General features: G+C 50.9%; 3 protein-coding genes across 6 annotated transcripts; all 3 read right to left on the reverse strand.

Moving 5' to 3' along the window:
* Positions 1 to 1,460: 1,460 nt before the first annotated feature.
* Positions 1,461 to 4,214, reverse strand: LOC112899882 (phenylalanine ammonia-lyase). Its single transcript, XM_025968529.1, has 2 exons — positions 3,658 to 4,214; positions 1,461 to 3,508 (listed from the first exon to the last, which is right to left on the reverse strand). Exons 1-2 carry the CDS (start codon positions 4,050 to 4,052, stop codon positions 1,762 to 1,764), a joined length of 2,142 nt encoding a protein of 713 aa, XP_025824314.1. The 5' UTR covers positions 4,053 to 4,214; the 3' UTR covers positions 1,461 to 1,761.
* A 7,476-nt stretch (positions 4,215 to 11,690) lies between these two features.
* Positions 11,691 to 14,051, reverse strand: LOC112900174. The gene is made up of 4 exons (XM_025968949.1): positions 13,701 to 14,051; positions 12,496 to 12,556; positions 12,006 to 12,065; positions 11,691 to 11,900 (listed from the first exon to the last, which is right to left on the reverse strand). Exons 1-3 carry the CDS (start codon positions 13,783 to 13,785, stop codon positions 12,011 to 12,013), a joined length of 201 nt encoding a protein of 66 aa, XP_025824734.1. The 5' UTR covers positions 13,786 to 14,051; the 3' UTR covers positions 11,691 to 11,900; positions 12,006 to 12,010.
* Positions 14,052 to 14,196: 145 nt separating this feature from the next.
* Positions 14,197 to 16,413, reverse strand: LOC112900172 (small nuclear ribonucleoprotein Sm D2). 4 transcript variants are annotated; one of them, XM_025968947.1, is made up of 5 exons: positions 16,263 to 16,413; positions 16,014 to 16,049; positions 15,274 to 15,351; positions 14,655 to 14,759; positions 14,197 to 14,558 (listed from the first exon to the last, which is right to left on the reverse strand). In XM_025968947.1, the coding sequence occupies exons 2-5, from the start codon at positions 16,026 to 16,028 to the stop codon at positions 14,442 to 14,444; spliced, it is 315 nt and encodes a 104-aa protein (XP_025824732.1). In that variant the 5' UTR covers positions 16,029 to 16,049; positions 16,263 to 16,413; the 3' UTR covers positions 14,197 to 14,441. The 4 variants fall into 4 exon arrangements, with proteins under 4 accessions (XP_025824732.1, XP_025824730.1, XP_025824733.1 ...); XM_025968945.1 differs by having other exon boundaries at positions 15,274 to 15,354; positions 16,263 to 16,389; XM_025968948.1 differs by having other exon boundaries at positions 16,157 to 16,288.
* Positions 16,414 to 19,328: the final 2,915 nt, after the last annotated feature.

Genomic DNA, 19,328 nt, shown 5'->3' on the forward strand with positions numbered 1-19,328 from the left:
GCTGATAGGGGTAAGCTGTGAAGGAGATCCTAGGTTATAAATCCAACACCTCTAATCCTAGTCTTTTCTACGCTAGAGATACTGATGCCTCTCATTTCTTTAAAGGTTTCATGCTGGCTGCTAGAGCAGCTAACTTTGGTTTTAGATGGAAGACAGGGACTGGTACTAAAGTCAGGTTTTGGGAGAACAATTGGTTAGGACCCTCTAGTTTAGCTGTGCAATTCTGGGAGCTTTATGTTATTGTAAATGAAAAAGCTGGGACGGTTGCGGACCTCTGGGATGGAGTAGAGCTTAAATGTACTTTTAGAAGGACAATCGATAATAGGCTTAGTAGGATGTGGTTAGAAGTCCTTCAGCTGGCCTACCATTTCCTTTTCAAACGAGGAGGATGCCCTTATCTGGAAATATAGCTCTACTGGTATTTACTCCTCTCAGTCTTTCTATAGGTATTATTAACTTCATAGGTGTGTTGCCTGTTTTTGTTCCTAACCTTTGGGACGTTGAAGTACCTCCCAGAGTTCACTTCTTCTTATGGTTGCTCTCTAAAAATAAAGCCCTCACGAGAGATAACCTAGCGAAACGTCGAAATGTTGCTGACCCAAGCTGTCTTTTCTGCTCTGAGAAAGAGACATGCCAGCATCTTTTCTTTGAGTGTGTGGTTGCTAAGCAAATGTGGAAAAGTATCTCACAAGCAGTAGATTTTGATATAGGGGCTTCTTTTGAATCAATTGGTACTTGTTGGCTAAGTAACAAACGCTTCCTAGTTGTTAACATGTGTGCTGCTGCTGCTTTGTGGAAACTCAGGAATGATTTTCTGTTTTCAGCACCAGGCTTGGCGAAGCATGGGTGTTTTACTACTGAGAATAGGGGGCCTGCTCCAGAGCTGGCAGATCCTCTGCCCCCCTCGAAGAAAGAAGTTCTGAAGGAGGCAATCGAGACCCTACCTCTGTTGGGAAAAAGTCCACAACTGCTGACATACTGATGGAGGAAGAAGGCGATAACTTCCTGAAGATGGAGGCCTGGAGTGCTTGCCTGAAGACGCTGGACGAATCGCTGATTCCTGAAGAAGTCTTGGCGGCTCCTCTGAGTGGACTCGTCGCTGTTTTGTAGCTGTCGTCTTGGTTCCTCTTGTTAACTGCTGTTCCGTTGTTGGTTCCTGCTTTAGCTGCTACTCCGGTGCTAGTCTTTGATTGGTTGCTTTGTTCCCTGGTGGTTCCGGGTGAAAACCTTGTCAGGAGCTGCTGCTCGCTGATGGTCTGGTCGGAGCTGTAACCGAATGTTCTGATGTCTTTTAAGTAAGACGGGGGCCCTGCCCTATACCTCTAAAAAAATTATCAGATGCGTCGAGTACCCGATGCACTGGCTGTTATTTGTCCTTTTGTACCCTGATGTTCGGATGCTGCTCGTAATTTATTTCTTGTTTGGACTGCGATCGGGTCTGAACTGAAGAACATGTGCGGTGGCAACAAAAAATTATCTGATCACGCGGTACCATTTAACTTTACTGCATCAACACAAGTTCCAGGGGCTGCCACAACCAGGCCTTCCGAGCTGCAAACATCGGCAATGGCGTTGCAGCCCGGATACAAGTATGGAACTTTGCAAACAAAACTCCAACAGAAAAATTAAGGAACAAAACAGGTACAATCAGCTACACACATCTGGGCACCTCCAGGGCCCTGGGTCTGACCACTCTGCAGCTCGCTATCTCTGTACTCGCTTCATTTCATCTCCTTTGGGGCACGGTCGTTCGTTCCCTATTCAGCAGATGGGCAGGGGCTCGCCGTTCCACCCCTTGAGGCACTCGAGCACGGCGTCGATGTGCTTGCCCGCGTTCATGGCCACGAACACCTTGTTCACCTCCTCGCCGGGGGACCGCGTCTTCTCCCCGGTCAGGTACTCGGTGCCGAGCTCCTCGCGCACGAACCTGTACAGCGGGTACGACCGGCACTCGGCGATCCGGTTCGGGATCGCCGCGGTGCCGCTCTCCACGGCGGCCCGGGCGGCGTCCACCTCCCGCGGCAGCGCGGCGCGGAGCTCCTCCTCGAACGCGGTGACCTTGGCGAACACCGACGTGTCCGGGTCGCGCTCGGCCTCGCCGTTGGCCAGGGCGTGCTCGACGAGCACCGACCGCATCTTCTGCATCAGCGGGTAGTTAGCGCTGCACGGGTCGTCCGCGTACGCGAACACCGCCTCGCGGTCGATCGCCGTCAGCAGGTCCTTCTCGCAGAAGCGCGCGCTGTGGAGCGCGCCGGTGGCGCTGGTGCTTAGGGTCTTCTTGGCCACCGTCATCACGCAGCCCTTCACGGCGCTCTTCAGGTTCTCCTCGAGGTGGCGCAGGTCGATGGCCTGGCACAGCGCGATCAGGAACGTCGACGACATGAGCTTCAGGATGTCGATGGCCTCGGCCGTCTTCCTGGACGAGATGAGGCCCAGGGAATTGACGTCCTGGTTGTGCTGCTCCGCGCTCTGGACGTGGTTGGTCACGGGGTTGGCCAGGAACTGGAGCTCGGAGCAGTACGAGGCCATGGCGATCTCGGCGCCCTTGAACCCGTAGTCTAAGCTCGGGTTGCGCCCGCCGGACAGGTTGGATGGCAGGCCGTTGTTGTAGAAGTCGTTCACGAGCTCTGAGAACTGCGCGAACATGAGCTTGCCGATCGCCGCGATGGCGAGCCTGGTGTTGTCCATGGACACGCCGATGGGCGTGCCCTGGAAGTTGCCGCCGTGGAGCGCCTTGCCACGGGAGACGTCGATGAGCGGGTTGTCGTTGACGGAGTTGATCTCGCGCTCGATCGACTTGGTGGCGGCGCGGATGACCTCAATCTGGGGGCCCAGCCACTGCGGCGACGTGCGGAGCGCGTATCTGTCCTGCTTTGGCTTCATCAAGGGGTCGAGCTCGCCGAGCTTCTTGGCAAGCATCATGTAGGAGCTGCCATCCAGGATGTACTCCATGATGGCCGCGGCCTCGATCTGACCCGGGTGGTGCTTGAGCTTGTGGGTGAGGTGGTCGGTGTACTCGGGCTTGCCGTTCATGACCTCGCAGAACACGGCGGACAGGACCTCCGCGAGGACGGCAAGGACGTTGGCCTCGAAGAGCACCATGGACGCGAGACCGGAGCCCACCGCCGTGCCGTTCACCATGGCGAGCCCTTCCTTGGGCTGCAGCTCGAAGAAGCCGTGCTGGATGCCGGCGACCTTGAACGCCTCCGCGGCGTCAACCTTCCTGCCATCGGGCGTCACGGCCACGGAGTTGGGCCGGCCGGTGACGAGCCCCGCGATGTAGGAGAGCGGGACGAGGTCCCCCGACGCGGTGATCGTGCCGCGGAGCGGCAGGCACGGGGTGACGTTGGCGTTGAGCAGCGCGGCGATCGTCTCGAGGATCTCGAAGCGGATGCCGGAGTAGCCCTGGAGCAGGGTGTTGATGCGGACGAGCATCGCGGCGCGCGTGGCCGACGCCGGCAGCACGTGGCCGTCGTCGCCGGTGCCGAACGCTCCGGCGTTAAGAAATCTGTAAAACGGACAAAACGTGCGAAACGCGTATAAGGCCTCTAAATTACATGAACCAATTTACAGTTGGGTATTAAATAAAGGAGGAAAAAGTCCTTTTTCATCAAAAAAAAGAAAAAAAAGTCCTTGTCCTTTACTAGTAGTGCTTACCGGATGAGCTCCCTCTGGAGCGCGCCGCCCTCCTTGGTCCTCCGGTGGGAGGTGGCGCCGAAGCCGGTGGTGACGCCGTAGCTGTCGGTGCCGTTCATCATGCTGTTCATGACCCAGTCGCTGCTGGCCTTGACGCGGCCGCGGGCGGACTCGTCGAGCTCCACCCTGGCCTCGCCGGCCGCGGCCACGGCGGCGACCTGGGCGACCGTGAGGCTGGCGCCCTCGATCTTCACCAGCGGCCTGCGGTACTCCTCCACCATCCGCTTGACGGCCTCCAGGTGGCTCCCGGCCAGGTCCTCCGCCGCCTTGCCCCAGTTCAGGGGGTCGGCCCGCGGTGGCACCGGCAGGCACACGCCATTGCCGCTGGCGGCGACGTGTCCGTTCTCGCACTCCATATCTCTAAACGGCGAAGAAATCGGCACAGCTGAACTGAAAGGTTCGTGGCTGTGTTCGGAAGCTTGGTAGTTGTGATGTGCAGCTGGAGCCTGGAGGAGAGACGTGGAGGTGGAGTGGAGAAGAGCTCGGGTAACGGAGGCGGAGGCTCTTCTTGGAGGGGAATGGAGCGGGGGGAGGCGCTTAAATAGGCAGCAGCAGGGTGGGTGGGGCAACGGGGTTGGTGTGGACGTCGGGATGGTGGGGCAGAGTTGACCACTGCCGGATTGGTTCGCACTGACCAGACCAGACGGTGGCCACCGGAGCAGCGCCGTGGCGGCTCTGCGGCAGTTGCCCGGCGGAAGTGGGAGGGAGATGTGGCTGTGGTTGGGTGCGCGCCGCGCGGACGGGGGTTGGTGCGGGCAGAGGAGCGGAGCGCGCGGGGGCGCTTGATAGCCTCGGCGAGGAGCGCGCAGCGCAGGGGCCACGCCGCACGCCTGTTGCGGCTTGGAGCTGTCGTGATTGTCCCCGTCTTTCTTGGGTTTCCGTAACGCGTCTTTGCAGTTTTCGGGGCATTTCGTCCGGACCAATGTGTTAGCGTTGGCGGCGTTCTTCCGTCTCAATGGCCAAAACGGTGCTCTGACGGGTGTTGTGGTGAGAATTTGCTTCTGCTAACAACTTTACAATCAAAGTTTATCCGATTCTCCCTTAAGCTTGTTGCAAATTCTTCTTTTGTGGCTTTGCCTGCACATGATAACAAGAATGGCCAACAGATGACAGTGATGCCTAAGACCAAGAAATACTCACCACTCTTTTTCCCCCTCCACCTGCCTACGCACTCTACGTTCGGCGATGCCATACTACCATTGTCCTACACTCAAAATCTTGATGAGCCGCTTCCATCGCAAAGAACCTAACCAACCGAGCAGCAACGGGTTTGCATGGATGATTTAGTCGCGCCAGTACGTCAAACTTGTTTTCAGTCCTAAAATGTGTTCGGGTTTTATCAGGACACGGTTCTCCTGTCGTTCTCTGGTCGCGCTCTTAATCATATATTGAGCCCTCGTATTTCCTGACAACTAATCATGCATCAAATACATAAGCGTTCGCAATTAATAATGCTCCCTCTGCGTATAGTCGAAATGTCCGCTAGTTGCTAGAACTTGGGCTGGAAATGCTACCTAATCGATGCCAAGAGGCTGAGGTCTCAAGTAATCAACGTGCAAATCGTACCGACGCAACCACATCACTTTTGTCAACAATTGAATAGTTTATACCACACTCGGCGGCTGCTTACATCTTCTTCTCTTTTGAGATAGGGCTGCTTACATCTATCTTGTGCTACTACTAAAATCCAGGGGGAAAGGAAAAAAAACTTGAACAACAGTTTCAGACCATGGCATGATGGTTCATCCCACTTATGAAAAGCACATAAGTGGGACCTGTTTCTGGCCTTTCTTCTGCTGCCCACACAGGCGGTGCCACGATGTGAACCAGTGTCTTGTTGCTGGGAACTGTCACAGTCAGAGCCCCTCACTCCCAGCGTGGAGCGTCCCACGACGCACTCCCACAGACCCACACAGTCCCATCTCCCATGTGTTTCACGAACAGTTTGTATGTACGCATGAGATGAGACGAGGCAACGCTGTTGCTGTCAAGCATCCAGTCACGAGTCGTCGGACGGACACTGCTGCTGGAATCAAGCGTGGGCCTCCTTCAGAATAGGGCCCCCGGTGGAAGCTTCTCTCGAGAAACGGAACGGAGAGCTCTTGTTTGGTCGCTTCCTGTGGTCGCCGGAGCTAGCGCGGCTGTTTTTTTCGTCACTTCATGGAAAATGGTGCGCGATTGAGGTCGTAATGCGAAGCCAGAAGGCACTAGTTAAGACCTGACTCAGACTTCCGGTCGGTCTGGCCACGTTAGTGCAGTCATGTCGTCTGAAGTTTTGTTCCCAGTGAACACTCGAGACCTGCTGACTGCCGGAGTAGTCCCTGCTTAATTTTCTCGGAATGTCACGTCGAGGCCGGTCTCCTCCGTTCAAGGTCGAGATCACGCCAAAGACTGGACTAATCTGTAATGCGCACGAGATTACGGAGCAGCTGCAAAGGGCTTCGGTGTTACGACTGGATGCACTAATCAGAGCAAAGTGAGGTGAGCTGTGGCTGCAATGAGCCCGAAACTGCAGCATAACTTCCTGCGGTTTCAGTTTTTTTTTTTCGGTTGGACTTCTGCATTCACCAAAACAGTAGGAACTGTCGCTTCGTTTCGAGCTTTCGGCAGATGGGTCGCGCCACGCGGAGCACTGGGAATGGGCGCGCAGGATCTCAGCCTGCCAGGGAGATCGCAGTAGTTTAGGCATCACGCAGTGATCGGCCATTTCTGCCGGGTCCAAATCGAGCCAAGCATCCCCCCCCCCCCCCCCCGGTGGCGCGTTGCGCAGCACGCGCATCGGCGCGTATGGGTGCGACACCCTCTCTCGTGTTCCACGGCAGGCAGGACGACGACGGCGATCGGTGGTGGTCCGGTGCGTAGCTACTGGTGGGTGGGTGGCGGCCTCTCTCCGGTCTCAAGTCCTTGGGTCTTTTGATGACCCCTACAATTCCACACGAACAAGGAACACGAAATGGGGGAGGGACGAGGGACTATTTCAACCTCCGGCCGGTCTTGCGCCAATGCGCGTGGTCGGTCATCTGCATGCACACTCTGCATCCCGCCTGGGTTGCAGTAGGAATTGCTTTGGATATGCGGTGAAACTCCACTTTTTTGGGGGAATTACCTTGGGATTGCTGTTAAACTCCACTTTTTGGAGGAATCGCGCTCCCCCTCCAGCTCAACTGCTCAAGAGCAATGCATCGTGAAAGTTGCTTCACAGCATTGACTGATTATTGGCACGGTCAGGTCGCCAGTCACATGTCTGGTCCAAGTCAGTCAGGTGCGCGCATACTCCGCATCAAGGACCAGGAGAATATTGTTCCTTTTCTTTTTTTTCCCCCGACCTGTGATTCTTCTTTTAGGAGAGCACAGCACAAAAAAAAAATCTTAATTATGTTTCTCCTGCGCCTGCGTAGTGGAGACCCCCCTATTTTTCTTTTGATTTTTAACAAGTTCATCGCCTTTTACTAAAACAAGTTCATGATCCCAAGCAACAGTCGCGTCAAGGACTATATATACAAAGAAACTATCACGTATGTACGCGCGAGTCATAGTCCTAGTTAACTGACCGCGTGCTTATTTCTCCGAAAAACCTATGCGGTTTGGTCCCAGAAGTCAACAGTCATGCCACTTCACTAGCAGTGATTTCGCGGAAGCAATGCCTCGCCGTTCTGTATTTTGATTACCTTGTAGTGGAAAGTTTCCTGAACTTTTTCATCCTGTTAGTTGTCTCTCGATCTGGAGTTGGGGCAGCTAGAAGAGTGCGACGACGGGTTCGTGCTTTATTTGGTCTTGGTTTTTGACCTGAGCAGGGGCTGCCAACAAATGCTGACCGGTTAAACGCTCGGGGGCAGATTAATTCCGCTTTCCTTTATTTTTTTTGGATAAAATTCCGCTTTCTTTTGGTTGCTAATTAACCAAGAACTAAGCTAGCTAGCTGCATGCATATGTGCAGTATTGCAGTGCGCTGAGGCATTCCCTACTGCGTAAGCGTAACTGCGTGTGGTAGGTAGGGTACATACGTGCCCCTCTCGGCCTCCCCCAAGACGGAACAGAAGACGCAGTTGGCTGCCACGCCGTTTCTTGGTGGGTTGGTGTCTTGGGTGACCGGTGGGACATGTGTTCACATCACTCGCCGAGTTCAACGATCATCAGCGCCGAGCTGAGAAGGGGGAGAAGAGGCCGCCGCCGCGCGCGCGCTTGGTCTACGGATGCAGCCAATGCTGAAATGCATGGTGCCCACCACGCACGCACGACGAGCGCTTCGATGGAGCTCCGACCCCGGCCGGGTTAGCTACTACCCCGCTCATCATTGTCATTTGTAGTTCGTCCACGTACATCCTGCCTCCGTACGCCGCCGCCGCTGGCCAGCTACCCCGTCCTGGTCCCCAAACCGCGGGCCGTGGGCGGCAGGGGTCTCGGTTCACGACGCTGCGCCGTCGTACGCCGTCCTGCCCGGCCACCAGCGGGCGTGGAAAACCGGATCGGAGCAAAGGCCCACGTGTCACGTGTGCGCTGCTGCTGCTGCTGCATGCGTCCGCGGAGCTACAGACGCTGCCATGCGCGCCATGGCGGAGAGGACCACCACGCGGCGCAGACGACGAGAAGCGTTTTCCACGAGCTAGCACTAGCAGCATGCGTGCACGCGTCGCCGTCGCATCCATCGCGCAGCGTGAGAGCCGATCGATCGAGCTAGAGTAGGCTAGAGCTAGAACGAACCCCGCGCGTCGTCGATGATCGTGCGCTTGTATCACCGGCCGGCGAGCGTGCCGGTACGTGAGCGCGCGCGAAGGTGACAGGGCCGGGGGAGGCATGCACAAAAAAGATAGGAGCCACACACCACAAGCAGGCATGCACAAAAATTCTTCTCCTCATCAGTGCCAACGCACACGTATAATACGTAGGATGATGTGTCAATGCTGTCTACGCGCGCGACAACGCATGTCTGTCGTGGCCTTGTCCCAGGAACATCATGCATGATCAGTGTACGCCTAGTAATCTGCAGCTGGAGCGATCCTCGCTTGTACCGTGACGTACGTGTACATGCATGATACCAGCAGAAGAAAGACGATGTTTCCATTTAGGCTAGGCGTCTATGGACAAGTCTAGATAGGTTGCGTTAGTTCGTTGCCAGTATAGTAGAGTATAGTTCATGCATGATTCATCGTCAGCGTCACGACATACGTGCTTGCAGCAGCACCCCACGGAGGAACTAACCTAGCTAACTACTACTACAACTGCTGCTGCTGCTGCTGCTGTACCGCACATGCGTGCAGCTCTTCAATTCATGTCTCCCTCGATCGATGCCGTTGCCGGCCGGTTGCCCCCGTCGTCGAGATCGATCATCCAGGCCAGGTCCCCAGGCTAGCCGATCGTGCAGTTCTGGTAGCACACAGGCGCAACGCCGCACTGCAGTTCCTTTAATTTCATTTCCGTCTTTTTGCTCCTTGATTATTGGCACCTGCCAGCCGGCAGTGCAGGCAGGCGGAGGACGGCGAGCCGGCTGCGACGTACACGTACGCCGTCGCGTCGCTACTAGCTATAGCCGCTCTGCGTGCGCGCAGGGGCCGGGCGCGGTAGTAGGTAGCTAGCGCAGCGCTGCGGGGGGCGGCGTCGATGGGGTGGGTTGGTTGCCTGGTTGGGTTGGCATGGCACGCCGGGCATCCACAAGTCCCACCAAACACACATGCGGATCGGGAGGTCGCGCGACGCCGGCCGGTAGGTAGGTGCGCCCTGCGGTTGGTCGCAGCGACGCCTGCTCGCGCCACGGGCCACATGCAATGGCTGCGCTCTGCGCCACACACAACGGGGCACGGCACGGGAAAAAAGATCCTGCGCGCGCGCGCGATCGGATCCTTGTGGTTGGTACGTGGCTGTGTGCGTTCGTGCCCGGGGCACAGTAGATCAAATGTACGAATCGTTCAATTTAACACTATTTTAACCGCACCGCCGGTCATTATTATTAAGATGGTAGTTAACACGCGCTCGCGCCAAGAAGAGAAGGAGCGTGATCCTGTCATTCATTTATATGTGTTTCTCCATTGGGGATCAAGGCAAAACTGTTGGCATGTTAAGGTTAATTACTCACAGGAGGATGTCATGTGCTGGCTCGTGGAAGTAGTGATCCACATGGAACGGGGGACGAGCAAAAGCACTGAAGTCATAAAGAGCATATAGTAATCTTTACTCATACTTCTTCAGCAGTAAGGTCTTCGCGGGCTTCAGAGTTTGGACGTGTAGTAGTAACTTTTTTTTAGAAGAGACATGTAGTGGAGGACGAGTAGTAACTAATATCTTTTTCTTTTTGAGTGGAGTAGTAACTAATAACTAGACAAAGAAGGTTGTGTGCTCGTCTTTCGCATGGGGCCTGCAGCCTGGCCCACGATTTGCTTCCTCCAGCCCACTAGCGGCACAAATTCAGCCCATTATAAGCAGTACAGATATGGTCGGCCCACGGGCTACAAGCCCAAAGTGATCCCGAGACGAGCCTCCGCTAGCTCCCAAATCCAAGTCCCAACCGAGCGTAAACCAAAGCAATAGAGTTCACGCCGGCGACGGAGGGCTGGAGATGGAAGCACCGCCGGATCCCAAAGTCAGATGTAACGTAATCTGGTCTAGAAAAATGGTTAAAGTTCACTCTACATATTGAATGAATCAATACCTGCTAATTAACTCTGTTGTACTTTCGTTCTCGCTTCGTGCAAAAAGTTACAATTAGAGTTAAATAGCTTCCTCAGTCTACCTATCTAAGCCAGTTGAACTCATCCTGCGTAGATAATATGGAACTAAGATCCCTAGCTGCTGCTAGGAAGTACTTAGCACGTGCATTGGATCAATTCTTTGACCCAACGGCCACGGGGCTGGGCTGTTACATTGGAGATTCCAGAACCGCAAGGAATCTCAAGCAGTGAACTTTTGCAGTCACAAGTCGCGGAGACAGGGAAAATTCGATTCACGTTTCTTAATCCTCATTTGACAATATAGACAGAGGAATTCAGAGTACCGCGATACGATTTCGACCAAGAACGTCGCCAAACCCAACGAAAAGTTATGAAAACAACGCAATCAGACACACAGCACGGGAAACATAAACGTGGAGATTAGAGCTGTAAACTCAAACAATATTGGCATACAAAATCATCCAACAAATAAGAAAAACAACCACAAGGTAGCAAGGAGGGAAAAATTCACACAGCATGAGCCAACACACTATGCAACACTTCTGCACTGGTATGTACCGAGTGGAGAACGAACATATACAAGACGACTACCCGCCCTGCTACTTGGGCGGCAGCCCCGGCGGCGGCGCGGGCGGCGCGAACTGCTGCGAGGCGGCGGCTGCCGCCTCGGCGCGGCCGCGGTTCCGGCCGAGCAGGTAGCACCCGAGAGCCAGGACGATCAGCAGGAGGATCGCCGGGATGGATATCACGACCTCAAGCATGGCTGGACCTGGACCTGCTCCAGCCCTTCCCCAGCTTCCTCTTCTTTCCTCTGCAGGACCGAGAGCGCGACGTCTCAAGAACCCAACCCACACGGGCTAGATTGCTAGAAGAAACGATAAGCTCGGGGCCAATCCACGAGACGAAACGGACGGGGCCAATCCAGAACGCTGATTGCTCGAACAAGCTCGCGAGTGTTGACGCTTCGGAACGAACTGCCGTACAGGCCTGGACTGGACCGGATCGTTTGACGGATGGTGAGGTGAGAACGCCCCGACAAGAGTTGCTAACCGTTCCGACGTCAAGAGAGCCCGGGCTTGTCTGGAAGATGCCAGGAGAGTGCAGGAAGGATCGGTGCTTCCATGGATGCATCCAGCGTGGCAAGGACAAGGACCTTGCAACAACCTTCTCAAATCTCAACTACAGTCTACAGCCGGACTGTAAAATCCAGATTTTCGGAGGATATGAAAAAGTTACTTGGAGAAAAACAACCGAATCCCGAGTAGCTCGTAGCTGCTTTGGTAGATGGGTTACAACAAAAGGCACACGCAGCTCTGGACTTCGGTGATGAACTGATGAATGGTACACGCGGTACGAGTACATGAATTCAGTAAGGGGTGCAACACAACAGAATCATGGTGCGTCCACGAAGCACGGTGGTATAACAAATTAGCAATCATTTACAACACAAAAACGTCGATCTTGCACAACATCGAGTTGTCCCCCCTCACTAGACAGAAACACCAGAAGGCTTTTTAGCTTCCAGGGAAGATACAGAAATGGCTACACGGTAACAATTGTCTAATTAGTTTCTTCTCTGTTACTCAGTTAACTAATTAAACCGATGAAATTACACGGGCAAATGATCATAAGCAGACTTCGTCTAACCATGGCTATGTACTGCCTCGCCCAAGATAGTTTCCATCTTGGAAAAGTGCCTTCAGATTACTGCAAGGCATAGAAAGCTGGCATTACATTCCAATGAAGATTTTATCTTTAACCCAAAAAAAAAGAAAGGAGAACGAAGAAAGTAAAAGCAAAGAGGAGACATAAAACACCAAAGAGGCAGTGATGGAAAGTATGAAGTAGTTTTAGTCACAGATGGCAAATACACGTGTCTGCAAAATATTTCAGGATGAATATGCTCCTCTACACAAATAGCTTAATCGAAGTTTGTGCTTGGATTTGCTACTGTACACTGTATCTACTCAACTATAATCATGAACTTGCATCTTCACAAAAGATGTAAGAAGTATAATCTGCTTGTATAGCCATTTGAGTTCCTCACAAATACTGATTCAGGGGAGCATATGACAGCTGGAAACAGTTTTGGCTCAATCAGATAGTACTTAGTCTGAAAAGGGTAAGAAGTTTGTACCTTTGGAAGAACCCAAGGACATACCGGAGAATGTACCAAAAGAGGCAAACCATCAAAATATCTAATTATAGTCAAGGGATAACATGCTACTTCATTGAGATTGATAAGTAATCAGAACTTTAGGAGCATTTAGTGGTAAAAGGACAGCATGATTGGAAAGCTTTAGAGCTTCTGATATTCTTCATCGCAGTCAAAAAGCACCCAAACTTCCATGAAGACACTAGAGATTATCAAAAGGATTCGTGCATGTATCAACTAAATCTTTTTCTGTCAGCAACAAATACAAATAAGGAAGGGAATAAAAACAATTTACTAAATAAAAGGTTGTGGGTTGCCTCCAAAACTTCTTGCACAGTTTCAGGCTTGAGAAAGTGAGGGCACTGTAAATATCATAATATCATACCTTGTTTTCCAGGACTATCTATGTATTCTGGAGCTACAGTTGCCAATATATAAGGGACATGAACATTAGCATTTACAGAACTTGGAATTTGAAAGCGACAAGGAAGAACATGGTGCATAGCACTCTTCGTTGCAGGATAACCACAGTTGAATACTGTCCAAAAACAGTAGCTCGAGGAGTACACCATGATCAGGGCAGGGTTAGCCTGACTCAGGGACACGAATTCAGGTCCCCGACCTAGCTGTCTAGTGGTACTTTCGTGTTGTTATTTTTACATTCTTGTGGTTTCCTCTGCAGTTTTCAGAAAGAAAATGGCCATGATATAATCCACATTCAGACTTCCTAAAATAGAGCTTTGAGTCACTTTAATCCACATTCTTGTAGGAGCTCTGCTAGTCATTGACAGACAAACGCACGCAACATCTGCAAGATAACTTTCTGAATTTCCTAGCTAATATATAAATTGCAATAAAACTCATATTCTCTGCACGTTTGGCGCTAAAGAACTATAGTCCTATTACTAGTGTAATCCATCAAAGGAGGCTCTCGTATTGGCAACTATCTATAGTCTTAAAAATTGCAGCAGGGAAAGGAAGAAAGGCTGTTAATGCAATACACGCTGAGAGATCCCTAAATTCGACAAATCATAGGATATATCCGCACGGTTTTCTCAGACTTAGCAAAACAAAAAAAAAGGAAAAATGACAGCTAGACTGAGCCGGGTGCTAGATGGATCTACTGAGTGAGTAATCAGGAGAGATGGGAACGAGACTGCAAGAGAAGCAATCGGGGGAAAGGATACTGAAGAGGTAGCGCTCCCACCAATCGAGCATGTAGAGGCCGATGGTGACATTGTATAGGTGGATCTTGCGCCCGATCCAGTTCATCCTCCCCTAGTCCCTCCTCCCCGCGACGCCCGGCGCCGCAGCTCGCCTCGCCCAGATCCGGAAGGAGCGGCGGCCTGTCAAATGCTCGAGAGGACGAGGAAGGTGGTCTGCTCTCTTGATGCGGGTCAAGGCTAGTCTCAGCCGTTAATCGTGATCCAACGCTCCAGACCCACACCTTGGGCCCACTGATACAGAAAGCGTTCGATCTGCGTTGACGGTCGAGATCGAGGTCGCCCAAACTAATTCGATGAACTCGATCAGGCAAAGTGGTGTAACCAGCTGAAACTCTCACCTACAGAAACCTGTACCATTCAGCCTTTCAATTTCAGGAAATGAATCACCGGGATCATATCTGACTGTCAGGTGTGGGCAACGTCCCACTGATCATTGATGAACGTTAGGTGATAAAGATGACGTCGCACAAGTTCCATAACCAGAAACGCAAGCGCAGCATTCCGTGATCAAAATACTGCAGTTGGCAGGTACATACTCCAAAACAAACTCATGAAACGTGTGCTAATGCGCCACCACCCACATGAGCAGCGGTTACAGACTACCAGTTAATCCTCCAAAAAACATACATAAGTAGATAAGCTACAGTCTTCAACAGATACATGGCTTCCTCAAACCCCAGATCAAGGTGGCTTGCTGGACGCTCACTTCGGGTTTCTCAGCACGATGATGACTGAGTCACCCCTGAGGAACATCTTGCTGATGAACCTGTCCTTGTTCACAGGAAGAGCCTTCTTCTTGCCCTTGCCGGTCTTGGGGACCTGTAAAGAAACGAGTCATGGTCAATTACGCTTTCAAAAATTAAGGACTTGAAGGATCCTAGGAAACAATCACAGCCTTATAGCTCAGTTGGTTACCTCAGTCCACATTTCCCGCACGTTCTCAAGCACCATGTTACAGTGGCGATCAAAAGCACGAACACGGCCAAGCAGCTTCTTGTTGTTGCGGCAGTTGATGAGCACCTGAAGACATTCAGATATTGAAGTTTTAGCTTTACTGACAAATTACGGACACAATTTAGCAGTCAAAAATGTGCTGTACATACTTAACCATCAAATTGTTCTGAAGAATAAGAAGATACATGGCAACGCAAAAACAAGACCTGATGGCAGATGAATATGCTGTAAAACCTACTAGAGCATGCACAAAGGACACATACTATATATAGAAACTTAAAACAATGCTTTTATGCGCCATATGATAGTCAGGTTCTTAATTGGGAGCACAATGAAATTAGATCCAACATGAACATTGCTTTTATGCGCAATATGATAGTCAGGTTCTTAATTGGGAGCTCAATGAAATTAGATCTAATGTGAACAACAGAGGCTGAGCCTGAGCCATCAACGAAGTTATGCCAATTTGCCAACTAGTGTATATATATTTTCTATGGAACCCCCAAAAAAACAAAACCTAAGAACAACGGAGCATAGTTTTCTAGCAAATAACTGCAGGGAAAAAGGATAAAGTTTGCACCTGGGTGTTGTTCTTAACACTCATCATTAGGACAGACAGAGGACCTGTGCTAAATTCCTCCTCCTCTTTCTTTCCAGCCTGCTGTAAATAAAGATATACAGTTAGCATTGTCCTGGTATACCAAAAGAGGTTAGAAATGCAATCAACACCAAAATCATGCATACCAATAACTCTACAAAGAAAGTGGATTTCTTTGCAATCTCATAAAAACATCTATGCCCATGCAGAAAATGATTCAACATCTACGATTTAACTGGTTGATGAAGCGCATAAGCTTAAGGCCTTGATTAGTTCATTGCTGTAATAGGCCATAATGAATTTACCAGGACCAATTGTTCCTTACTCATTCAAACAAAAAACCATGCTTCTCTTCTGGAAAAGGCAACACACATAGGTGGCGGGTCCAAAAAAATTGCAAGTGCATAGAAATAGCACCTTGCTTAAAAAATTGAGCATAAGAATTGACTAAGTATTTTCACGAAATATAATTGTTGGGATTAGCCAATTCAGGTCTCTGAGTGAAAAATTCAAAGGTTCTACCTCACAACTAACTAACTAGCCTAGGTTAGGGTAAGGAAAACAAGATGGAAAATACAAGGCTAAAAGCCTTCCAGTGTATCTTAAACTGAAATTCTAACCTAAAGAATGGATTCCCCACATTAATCTTTGCTTCTAAGAGCACAACAGCAAAGCCAAACAAGAAACCTGCATCTTTAAACAGCAGTAAGAGAGGAACTTACATTCTCTTCCGCCATCGCGTAGCCTCCTCCGGTCTCCTGCGAAGGGGAAAACAAAGGGCAGCCCAGTTAGCCAAGCTGACACGCGCGAAAAAAAAAAACAAACAAGAAAGCAACAGATCAAGCCGGCATCTAACGGTTCGCACCCGACGCTCAACAGAAGCTAGGAATCTTGCGGCTACACAAAAACCCTAACCGAAAGGGGGGCGCCCCTAGCACGCTCAGATTGGTGATACAGCGCCGGCTACGTACCTCCTCCGCGCCGACGGCGAGCCGCTCCGGGTGGTGTTTGCGCGCTGCGAGAGGCGCAAACCTCGGAAATTTCGGGCGTGCTTTCCCTTCCCTCGTCTCTGCGTTTTGAGCGGCGGCGTGGGTGCGCTGTGCCGACCCCACAGCAGGGCAGCAGAGGCGGTTCTAGTGTTGGGCCGGGCTGCCACTTGGGCCTACTCGCGTAGTTGTTTGCTGGGTGCTGCCTCAGGAAACTCGGTCCATGGGCCCAATTGAGAAGACCAACCAACCCAACTGTTGGAACTGAACTTACAGAACTAGCCTGACAAAATCCTGAAGAGGTAAAATTGGGCACGCTTGGTTTTATAGCCATTCTTCTTCAGTGGGGGATCGGATCGCGCGATTTCGATCAAACCGTAGGCTGGTAGTCATCACAGACTCCCAGTACATTCACGCTTTCTCCCACCATGTTGGATCGAGGAGCTCGGCATCCTCATCCTGTCGGGGAATATTGCAAGGAGCAGCAAGTTAACTTTTTTTGTCGATCGATCGGAACTAGCTCAGAATCTGACAAGAAAGACACTGCGATGCGAGAGAGATCTGCCGTAGCGTCGCCATGGCATTCGTCAGGATACGCCTGCCGGGCTACGCACCCCCTATCTTGATTCGGGCTGGCAGAGTTCGCTGGACTTGCTTGGGCATCACATCGATCGATCGAGCAGACAACGTAACAACCACCCTTTCCATTCTCGTGCAACGGGCAGCCCAATCCAGAGAGAACATACATACATGGGGACGGAAAGAGCCACTGCGCAAGGTCACTGCGGGGACCGCGCGAGCAATGTGTGACAAGTAGCTTCAAGCAACAGTTGCCAAGCATTTCCATACACAATGTGACAAGAAAGTAGGTAGCTGCTTGGTAGATGGTAGCCGCCGGCCGGTTGGATTCTATGCCCCGGCAGCAATATACTTATATACAGGATCAGGGCATGCGGTCACCTCGGGTTCCAAGTGTAACACATGCGGTAGAATTTTTGTGGGAAGTGGCGTACACGCTGTGCATAAACTATGCGAAAACACAGTTTACCAAGACCCTTGGGGACATTCAGAACACATTATTAGCAGGGCAAGCAAGGGAGCAATGATGGGCATGGAACACGCACGCTTGGTCAGCAGTTCAGCACTCAGCGGTCAGGTACTCAGGTCAGTGAAGAGCCGCTCCTCGCTGTGTGTGGGGAGAATGGAGGCGGCAGCTGCAGAAGCACTCGTACTGCTACATGCTTGTTGTTACGAGACAAGACAAGACATGGGGTATATCCTAGCTAACTGATGCTGTGTTTTCTCTATGATCTTTGTTCAGGAAGAGGGACGCCTTGCTAGGTTTCCGGCTCGTAAAAACGATGAGAGAGATTTGGACGACCGAGGAGAATGGTACTCGTAGCATGGACGTCAGTGAGCCTTGCTGTGTTGTTGTTTACTTTTGAGTGGCCGGAGGACCCCCACAAAACTTGCCGGGGAATTACTGTTGCAGGACCAACTTGGTAACGTAGGTACCGTACGTGCAATAACTTACCAATGCCTTCGAGGCTTCGATCCTAAATACTACTCCGTATAAGTCTACTTAAGATTTTTTTTATTTTGTTTTTAAGGTAACAGGAGGGGCTGGGGGCGGCCCCTACTACATGCTGCTGGTTATATAGGCCCATATTTAAAAGTGATGACAAAAAGAACAAAGAAACACGTCATTATATAGGCCCATATTTGAATTAGGCATATTAATGAATAACATTTTTAGATAATGAGGCGCTCTTTTGTAGAACTCCAACAACATATCCATTAACTTATTTTCTCTTTCCTCTCCCTCCCCTCACAAGACTAAGGAGCCGATGGAGCTATAAATTATGGCTCCACCGGCTCCGGCTCCTGTATGCTACAGTGGTGGAGCTGGAGCCAGGTGAAGCTCCACCAAAGAAGGCCACGATAAAGGTAAATACAATCTATAACAAAGTTAGGATTATGCAATTGTATATATGTACTTAGACTCTTGATACTACAGCCACAAAATTGCATGTGCTACCCTACTAGTTTTGTAATATATATTGACGTCATAAAGCTAATATTCATATTTTCATCGTGAAACATATTATCATGCATATACTATTTTTCCATTCAATGCTAATAGTAACACTGAGTATTATCATGCACAACTACGGGATCATACATGGCCATGGAGGATGCTAACTACGGGGCAACAGCGAGTCCTCCAGCAAGTACTGCCGTCAATGGGTTCTTGTCGCCGGATCCAGCCTTCAATTTTGTAACTGCTCCCATTCATGGCTCTGCCTCACCGTAATTCGGCTGTAACTGTAGTATAATTTTTTGGCCCAACATAGATAAGCTAGCTATGCATTTGTCAGGTTATCGGCACCAAAAGCTTCCAGCTAGGGCTCAGTGCAGTGAAAATCGATTAGAAACTGCCAGTAGTAGTAGACCGGTCTGGATCTATTTGTGATCAGCTGGAGCAAGGACCCAAGCAAGAGTTGTCCCTTGCCCATGAGATTCAGTAGCAGGTCCATCGGCTTTACCTTTTTGACATGCCACTTTGTTTGATGTATATACCAACAAAATGAATCAACAGAATCTACAACCTAGCTTGCGATCCACCAGCAGGACGTTCCGATCGACCCTCCAGGCCGCCACTGTGCTGCATTTGATGTATCTATGCAGATGCTTACTGTGTGCAGCTGCGTTCCTGAATCTGCAGGTCCGCGCGCTGCTGGCTGGCCTTTGACTGGCTGTACCTGATCGACGACGATCGACGCTGCTCCCCTGACCTAAGCTGAACTATTCCGTCGAGGTATTACCGCCGGATTAAGCGACATGCGGGCGTGGACTCTCGCACGAAAATGGAAAGAAATAATAATCCCGTACATGGGCATGTTCATCAGCCTGCTCAACAGTCCCCCCTCGTTTAGGACAAGCAAACATCGTTTAATATTTTCTCTTCCAAAATATAAGCTAGCCATTTAAGTTTTGTCCCAATTCAAACTTCTCAAACTTTGATCAAAATTTATAGAAAAATGCACCAAC

This window comes from Panicum hallii, chromosome 7 (assembly GCF_002211085.1).
Source record: "Panicum hallii strain FIL2 chromosome 7, PHallii_v3.1, whole genome shotgun sequence".
Classification (NCBI taxonomy): domain Eukaryota; kingdom Viridiplantae; phylum Streptophyta; class Magnoliopsida; order Poales; family Poaceae; genus Panicum; species Panicum hallii.